This window comes from Myotis nattereri (genome assembly GCF_964212035.1).
Source record: "Myotis nattereri genome assembly, chromosome: 1".
NCBI classification, from domain to species: Eukaryota; Metazoa; Chordata; class Mammalia; order Chiroptera; family Vespertilionidae; genus Myotis; species Myotis nattereri.
The window spans coordinates 6560079-6569683 of NC_138075.1; the positions used below are offsets into that span (position 1 = coordinate 6560079).

General features: G+C 46.6%; 1 protein-coding gene across 3 annotated transcripts in view; it reads right to left on the reverse strand.

The window, feature by feature from the left end:
• The window catches only part of SETD3 (SET domain containing 3, actin N3(tau)-histidine methyltransferase), a 59730-nt gene extending 50349 nt beyond the window's left edge, over positions 1-9381 (reverse strand). The window contains exons 1-2 of one of the 3 annotated variants that reach the window (XR_013997118.1): positions 9188-9358; positions 579-688 (exon numbers count right to left, since the gene is read on the reverse strand). Coding sequence is in view for 1 of the 3 variants with exons in the window: in XM_081111912.1 (XP_080968038.1) it covers positions 579-681 (103 nt within the window). In the remaining 2 variants the exon portion in view is untranslated. Of the gene's footprint in view, positions 1-578; positions 689-9187 lie in introns of all 3 variants that reach the window. The other 2 variants (XM_081111913.1, XM_081111912.1) reach the window with 2 other exon arrangements.
• Positions 9382-9605: the final 224 nt, after the last annotated feature.

Genomic DNA, 9605 nt, shown 5'->3' on the forward strand with positions numbered 1-9605 from the left:
CAAGATATTTAATTTCCCTGAACCAACAACGCATGACATCAGCATGTGAAAATAATCACTAATCACTGAAAAAGGTGAGCCATCTTCATAAGGAAGCCATGTCAAAGGCTTGCTCTCTGAGAGGCATGCTGCTCGCCCTGGGCTTAAGAGCCCATCACCCACCCTCACGTGCCCTAGCTCACATGGTCCTCATTACACTCCCAAGGTGGTCTTTATTTACTGAGATGAACGCTGAGTCAGAGGGGTCCAACTGGTCTGAGGCCACACTATAAAAACAGTTGAGACTGTTGCTGTCTGCTGGTGCCCAGGGAAGCCTACGTCCTGGGAGCCTGTGCCATAGAGGTTTCACATTCAGTATGTCAGCCAGGCTTCATTATAGTTACACGGTTCCCACAAGTAGCAGCAGCTCCATTTTACAGGTGGGGTGACTGTGAGGTAGGAGGTACTGTAACTTGCCCAGGTCACATGGCTAACTTCATGCTTCAGGGGACAGCTGATGTTCCCAAGCAGCACTGCAGATGCAGGAGTACAAACCACTCGCCCCACAGAAAGGCGGGAAGGCCAAGAGCACAACTTACTCTGCAGCAGTTCACTAGTCAGGTTCAAGGTTTCCTTTGGTGACACACTTGCTGTAGCACCAGTGCCTGATTTTTGTGTTTTTACTCGACTCTTCTTACCCATTTTCTGACTGCAGAGAAATGAAAAGACAAAGTATTACATTTCCAAAGAACAAAATCAAGAAATAAAACAAACTTTAAAGATGATAAAATGCATACTCAATTATTATTTAAATTCCTAATATGCAAGTGGCATCTGTAATCAACAACCACTTCTGACCAACATGGTTCTTTTACGTATAATCTGTGTAGTGGAAGCGGGTCAGGAAAAGTAAGATAAAGTGCATTTAGGGACCTTGCCTGATGGCTGGGGTGGTGGGGAGGGAGAGTACTGGATGCTTACTTAACCCATTTTTACAAAGTATAGTTCACACATACTGAACAGACAGAGATGGAATTCAGCTGCGTGAGGTTTCTTTTTTCAAAAATTCTAAATGGGAAGGATGTATATTTGTATTTTTCTTCAGTTGCTTTCAACTAAACAAAACTAGAATAAACATTTTTGATTACACTTATTTGGCAATTTATCTGGGAAATCTTAGCACAAACCCAGCATCTGCTTTTTTTCAATGCATCCAACTTTACAGCTGGATTGACTGAAGGAGAGCATGGCCCCCTACCTCAGGCACCCAGCTGTAAAACGTGCTTGAAGGGAGTGTGAGAGCCTGCCTAATCTTTGTGGAGGAAGAAAAGAACCTCACTAAAATACTTTGCAGGCCATTAGGATCAGATTACTGCATTCTGAATTAAAAGCACAAATTATAGGATGACGCTTAGGAAAATGAAAGCACTCCCCGACTGAAAAGTATTTAACTGTGTGATGTTTTCTTCTCTCCTACAGGAACTGATAAAGTATATACAGCCTTCACGTTGCATGGTACCATGCTAACTGAAACTAGTGTGTATCAGAAATGTGTTCTCACTTTGCACGGTGGCAGGGACTAACAGTACAGTCAAGCCACACTCATTTTTACCAGTTTAAGTGGCTAACACCCGTCATTCCAATCTCTATCAAAGGGGGTCCTAAAGGGCCACAACTCAAAAGTACCAAGAAGTCAAGGCAAGCAGGCAGGCAAGAAGGTGCAATTAATTTCAACTCAGGAGGTACTTAAGTACAAAGATGAAGGTAGACCTATACATTACATGTAAGTGCCTTGAAATCTTCATACAGAATAATTTGGGATGTCATACAGATAGAAATAGGTATACATATATCCAAACTTGATGTTTTAAAAAAATACAGATGTTTCTTGCTATTTTCCACTAATTTACACAATTTTAGAGATACTTAAATTTCTGATTGACTTTTTGATACATTAATGATTTTAGTTTTAAACTGCTGTTGTATTAAGTTGTAAATACACTTAAATTAAAATGAGGTTCCTATTTAAAGGAAGTTGCAAAAAAAATACACCTTTCATAAAGCAAAGAATCATGTGGTATCATGAATACTGGTAATCATTTCCTATAATATCTTTCCGATAGGGAAAAAGAAAACTGGGAAGTATAAAGGAATAGCTGTATCTATCAAGAAATTACCTTGAAATCACCCACATTTCTCCCATACAGATTCTAGAATTATGGAATTTCACGTTTGGAAGAGACCGTTGGAGTTACCTGTGCTAAGCCTCAACCCCGCAAATGTTTAAAACGACGACGTCTGATGTGATGTAGCAGCTAGCGCTGTCAAAGTGCTTTGCTAACCACTGTCAAATTCCTGTCTGAAAGCCCTGAGAGAGGCAGGGCAGAGCCTGTCATCCCTAACAGGTGCATCACCTCAGGTTCAAGTGGCAGAAGCAGGCAGAGAGCCAATGTTCTGAGGGGTGTCCTGGCTCCCCACACACCTGCTGCTCCTCACCTCCGAGGTAGTCTCAACCTGGGAGTCCGGTCCTACGCTGTTGGAAAATTCACTGTTCCCTTCACCTGTCCCAATTCTGCCTTAAACGAGAAGCCACTCTTTAAATTTTTGAAGACAGCTTTCTGTGCCCTCCAGAGCCTTCTCGTCTCCAGACTTCACATGCCCTCAAGACATACTTCTCAGAAGTGGACAAAGCCACTTAAAAAAAGTATATTGTTCACTGAAGTATAATATATCTAAGTCAACAAAACCTTTCAGATGTGCTCTGAGAGGGGCACAGTGCAGTGGGACTGCTGCCTTCCTGGAACTCAATTCAAGGAAATTTTACTACTATAACTGCAGCTGTAGGTATACTAGTGCACTAGCTTTTCTACAAGCCAAGTGAACAAGTGAAGGCATTCCGGCATTCAGTGCACATTCCTTGAGTATCTCATCTGAAATGCAAAGGTGAGTGAGAGGTGGTCCCACAGCCTTGGGATAAAAATGGTAGTCAACTAAAATCTTTTGTTACATATACTGACCTTCGGCAAGACAGATGTGCTATATTAACTGAGTTTTTGAGCCGAAACACACGTATTCATGCTAACTTTCATGCTGTTTCTAGGCTATTGGAACTATGTCATCCCTGCCACAGAGTCCTCCTGCAGGTCCCCAGCATGGCTGCCTTGATCAAAACTGTGTCATTTGGGCATTTACTATATTAGGAGCTGAGGTAAGCATTTTATACAATAGATGAAGATAGAGACTATGCCCACTTTACAGATGAGAAAAGTGAAATTTAGAGAAATTAACTTTATGAAAGGTGACAGACTCAGGTGGTGGCACAGTCTCACAGCACACCTTGATGGCAAACTTTACTGATATTTCATGGATTCGGCTCAAAACCAACCCACTTATAAGGGTCTAAAAGTATGCTGTCATTTCTTAAATTCAAAATAACAGTATTCCCTTAGAGCAGTGGTTCTCAACCTTCTGGCCCTTTAAATACCGTTCCTCATGTTGTGACCCAACCATAAAATTATTTTCGTTGCTACTTCATAACTGTAATGTTGCTACTGTTATGAACCGTAATGTAAATATCTGATATGCAGGTGTTGTAATGTACCCCGCGAATCACAGAAGGACGCCTCAAGAAGTCGAATTAAAGAGTCACGTTTATTGCAATCCGGGACTATGAGGAGGCATTCCCAAATCTCACAGCCATAAGATCGTGGCAAAACCAGACTTATATAGGCAAAAGTCACAAAGGTATTGATTACATCCCAGGGTTTGGAATGTGGCACCTGGCTCACAAAAAAGCAAATTACAGAAGCAGAATTAAGCATGTTAATTACATTTTTGGGTCTCGGGGTCACTGAATTGACAGAAATACATTATCTAGAGTCCTTGGGTAACCTGGGTTAAACTTAGGCATGTTATCTAAATTACAGTTTTGGGTCTCGGATCACTGAGTTGATAGAAACACATTATCTAGAGCCCTCGGGTCTCCCGACCACTGAGTTGTCAGGACAATTTAGAGTAATTGTGCCGTCCTGGTCTCGGGACCACTGAGGCAGCTAGAACGCACCACCTGTGGCCACTAAAACAATTTAGGGTAATTGTGCTGTCCTGTTTCCCAGGTACAGAAGAATGTGCTCTCTAAGACCAGTATGGTAACAATCAATGGAATAGTCATTCAATCAATAAGGCATTCAATCGAATGGGATGACTTATACAATTTAGAAAATCAAAGTAACCTTTATATTGTTAAGCCAAACAACAGGGTTAGAGTTAAACTACAGTTTCCACCTGAAATGGTTGCTACCATACTTCACAGGATGGTCTTAGGCGACCCCTGTGAAAGGGTCGTTCGACCGCCAAAGGGGTCACGACCCACAGGTTGAGAACTGCTGTCTTAAAGTGAAGGTTTTTCTCTCTTTAGCCTTTAAAAGTATGGGAACATTTTGCTGGCTTGCTCAAATACACAGGAGTGGCCTCAGCTTAAATGTGGAATGGGAGCAAAACTTCCAAATGAGCTTCCGCCCAATCCCGGAGAGCCCACGTTCACCTTTGCAAGGCCACGGTCTTGTCACGGACGGAAAAACTGCAGAAACCACTTCAGTAACCATGACATGGAACGATACTAAAGCATTACACTCAGCAAACGAGAAACCTTATTAGTCATTAGTAAACACGTTATGGTAAAAGCGACATTAATGAGTCTTTTACAACACTAATCCTAACCTCTTAATTGTGCTTAACAGAAAACTATTGGTACTAAAGTCATGCCCTTTTACTGAGATTGAAACCTTAAAACCACATAGTCATAGAATTTTTTAGACCTTCTCCTGCTCTAACAAATTGTATCCTAAAAGTGGAGAGTGAAACACAGGATGGAGGTAGGTAATAAGCCTAAAATACTGCACACTTATTAAGAGCTCCATGCAGATACCTGATTATTTACGTTCTCTAGACAATTCTCCAGCTCTTCACAAACAGTGAAAGCATTTCTTCCAGCTCAGTCCCTCTGCCATCCCCTCCCTCTGTACCCATCACTGAGCCTGGGCGTGTGAAATTGTTCTTTTGCTTGATAAACAGTATCCCTCAGATCTCTTTCAAATTTTTCACTTTGGTGTGTCGCACTTGTCTTCCACTGTCAGCTCTTAATTAACTTTCTTTCTTGAGAAAGAATTCTAGTCTTAACTTTGATATTGAATTTTATATTATTTTGAATCATTTTTCTTCCATTCAAACCTATTTCAGTTGAAATGATCAATACCTTACCTTACCTCTTGTTTTGCGATCTGTTTATTTCCAACACCTGGAGGAAACTCCCCACCTGGAAATCTGTCTACCCAGCTAATCTCGGTTTGAGTTACTGGGTGAACTTAACAACAAAAAGCAGGACTTCTAATCTTGCCAATTGTGCTAATTAAGCTTTTTTCCTTAAACCTAACAATATATATTTTTTTACAGCTTCAACTCTGGGGAGGGAGGGGAGGCTACATGCTAACCTGACAAGCTCAGGGAAGGCCTGCATGGCAGTTTTGCAAACTTATAAAGACTTAAAGTAACCACAAAGGATGGTCTGAAATTAAAGCTTTAACTAAAAGCAGTTATGGTGGGTTGCCATGTCCTAGGCCGGTATTTTCCTGACAAGGTCAATTTTTACCTTAACTGAGCCTATTATCTTTTTGCATCTAAGATAACATACCTATGAAATGTAACTTCCCTTTTTCCTCGACCTCTGGGCCACAACCAAATGCCCTGGGCGCCAGGACAGGAGACCATAAATTCCTTCATTGTTAAAGTTATCATGTTAATTGTAGACTGCTAACTATCCTGCACCCACCTAAGTATGTGTCTATCATTTTACTTTTTATCCAATCCCAGAGGTTTCCCCGCTTTGCTTTCTCCCGCCTCTCTAATTTATCACCAGTGGATTTCATGTAACCCACCTACATCCCCTCCTTTAATTGCAATGTATAAAAATAGATTTAAAAAACTGCCATTCTCTGAAGCATTATCCCAATCCGTTGAGATACTGCTTCCCAGCAACTGTCGACAGTTTGGCTCAAATAAACTCACAAAAATTCTTTACAGGTTTGAATGTTTTTACATTAACAACTCCTTTGTAATAGAAAAATGTATTACATGTATTAATATTTTGTTAGTGTTTTTACTCTGAGAATAAACATGTGATTTAACTATATTTGCAGATCAAAATATTTAACATCTCCAAGTAGGAAAATGAGATAAAAAAAAAAATTTCAATGTACAGAAATCAGTTTTGCCAAGTAAGATACACCTGTAAATGCAACAAAAGTGAAAACCAGCAAAATTCAAAAGCAAGGAATCCTTAGTCTCTCTGATACTCAACTGCTAAATATGACTCAGGATGAATGCATACCCAAGACAAACACTTCTATGATAGTGGCAAGAGAAAAAAGATGCACAGCAAATCAAAATATTGGCCCAAACAGAATGGTAGCTAATTGAGAAAGCAAATAACTGGCCACAAGCAACTTCTACAATAACCTAAGAATACAGATATATTCACTAGGGTGTTGAAAATGTTTACTGCCATTGTAATAAATGGTTATTCCTCTGTGGGGGAACTAAATCTAGGTTCCATTGCCAGGATTTAGGAACAAGGAGAGGAAACTCGCTGAAACTCTTCCTTCCCACTCCCAACAGAAGCACCATGCACAGCAGCCAAGGACAGACAAACCAGTTTCTAAAGATAAAAATCCTTCCAGTGAAAGATAGTCATCAAACTACACGAAAAAAGGGACAATATTATTAGTCACATTTCTAAATGCTACTTCAGATTAGTGATAAGAAAAAGACTTTGTAATTCAAACATTTTAAAGGACTTGAAATACTTCAAACTAAATTGGTATCTAGTAAAAAAGAAAAGAATGTAACCCTAAACTAGCAGATAAGACTTTTTACTCCTACTTGTACTAAAATCGCACACAGCACGAGCACAGTACCTGGTTTTCACTGACTTCAATCATCATCTAGGAGCAAGCCTCAGTTGTGCTAATGTTGATACTTTCCTAGCTGTCATCTCCTTTGTCATTCTCGTCTAGATTTTAAGGAGGCCATTCTCAAAACAAAAACCTTAAGTTGATCTTCAGAATGGAAAAGTATCTGCATACAACCTTCAGTTTCCTCGCTTCCCAGCGGCCTCTAAAGGGAAGCTTTAATTGTCATTTAAGATGCGGCCTGAACGTTCACCGCAGGAAGAGAAAGCAGCTCCACAATGTTCCTCTCTTCATGACCACCTTAGTGTGAGGCGAGCAGCATGGGCAGAGCGGGACAGAACTCCACTTCCAGAGCACATGCGGCGTCAGTGTCTCAACCCTTCAGTCCACCGGCACTCCTGTCCCAGGAGAAAGGCACTGAGAGCAGTTAGGGTACAGACAGAGGAGAAGCAGTAACCGGTCCACTCCTTCGGGCTGGAGTTTCATTTCAGACAGTAACTTACAGTTACGAAGAGAGAGGAAGCAAGGCACACGGGAAGGGGTAGCAGGAGGCTGAACGCCGAGGAGGTTTGGGTCTCAACAAAGAGATGTAGCTGCTGGAGAGCTCAGCTCTGCACACTACTTTCTTGGGAAAGAGGAAAACTCCTCCTGAACTTGCTGGAACCGGACCAAAATCCCAATCACAGCAGCCCCTGGGACTCACTTGGGAAGGCGGGGCTGCACGCACGGTCGCCACCCGCACAGACAAAATCCATCGCGGCTCGAGACAGTCTGACAAAATATTACCCGCGGAGCGGAAAGCTGCTTTTACTCTCGAGTTCAATGCATTCACGTCAGAGAGCAAGAGAAACCTCCCCGAGATTATAACCGCTTAGCTCGGTTTTGCAGTAACAGTGGGGTCACTTTTGAGAAGAACATGGGGGGGGGGGGTGTTTACCCCTGATCACATCCACACGGGCCAGCGCCCCCTTCCGAGCCCTGACAAACGCACAGCACCAGACCCCCGCCTGGCTGGGGGCAGCCCGCGGCCACCCGGAGAGCTCTCGGGGCTTCTTAAAAGCAAAGCCGGCCTGTCGGCACCCTGCAGGGGTTGGTTTTGCTCAGGAAACAACGCCGCCTTCGTTTGGGGAAAAAAAAAAGCAAAACTATACCCTTCGAGCCCGCAGCGTTTCTCAACCTGTGGGTCGCGACCCCTTTGGCGGAGGAACGACCCTTTCACAGGGGTCGCCTAGGACCATCCTGCCTATCAGCTATTTACATGACGATTCAGAACAGTAGCAACATTACCGTTAGGAAGTAGCAACGAAAATACTTTTACGGTTGGGCCACCACAGGAGGAACTGTATTTAAAGGGCCAGGAGGTTGAGAACCACGGCCTCAAGGGATCCTAAACCTGTCACCTCATGGCGGAGAGGGAAGCCCCCGCGGCAAGCGGCGCCTGACACGCCACGGGCGGCCTCCTTTCCCCGGGTGGAAACGGGAGAGGCAGAGCGGCACCGCCGGGCTGGAGCCGCGGGGAGGGAGAGTTCCGCGCCGGCATGACAAACTCCACGGCACTGAATTCTTCTCCCTAGTAGGGCACGGAGCGCGTGGAAGATGGCCAGGGCGCGTGGGAAGGGAGATGACCTATTTTCAACCACTGTTTTTATTAACTGGCAAGTGAGGGAGAGGCGCGGGGGGTCTGGTCCCCGGGCGCCGGGCCGGGCGGCCCCTGAGGTCGGGGGAGAGAGGAACAGAAAAGCCGCCCAGCCTTCACCCCAGCAGCCGGGGGACGACGGGAAGGAAGGAAGCGAGAGCGAGAGCCGGACGCACGCAGAGCCCAGCCGCCCGGCGCGAGCGAGGGGGGCCTGGGCCCCACCCGGTGGGCGGAGAGGGGCCGGGCGCTCCGGCACCTGCTGCCGCCTCGGGGGGCGGGCGGAGCGGGGACGGCAGCGTGAGGCGCCGGGGAACGACGCGGGGCAGCGGCGAGCGCGCCCAGGCCCCGGCAGGGCCGGAGGGCAAAGGCCAAGCGGCACCCTCCGACCCCGCCGGAACCCCGCGCCCGCCCGCCCGCCCCTCCAGGACCGACGGCGCACACCAACGCCCCGGCACCCCGGGCCCAGAGCTGCGGGCGAGGCGCGGGCTGGACCTCGGCCGAGGGACGCCGGCCGGGGTGGGAGGCAGCCTCGCAGCACTCGGGAGCGGCCGCGGGAGTCTGCCCCGCGGCGGGTCGTGCGCGCGGAGGGGACGCCGCCGGCACTCACCTGCCCGCTGGCCCCTTCACGCAGCGGCACCGGTGCCACACTCCGGCCCAAACCCACCGTCCACCTCGACCAAGCCCCAGGCAGCGGCGGCGACAGAGACGGCGGCAGCGGCAGCCGGACGGGAGGGGCGGGACGGCGGCTTGAGACAGCCCCGCCGCCGCGGTCCAACCCGGCTCCGCCCGCCCCCAGGCCCCGCCCCAGGCCGCCGCCGCCGCCGCTCATTGGCCCAAAGCTGAACGCATGGGCGCGGTTCCGCCCCATCGCTCCCCTACCGTTTTGCTCGGGCTCCTCCCCAGCCATTGGGCCTGCCGGCTCCTGGAGCCTCAACTGTCGGCACAGCCCCCTCCGCTCCGGGGCCACAATTGGTGGAACTGTGCCACGCCCGGACGCTGATTGGAAAACTGGCTCTTGGGGCCCC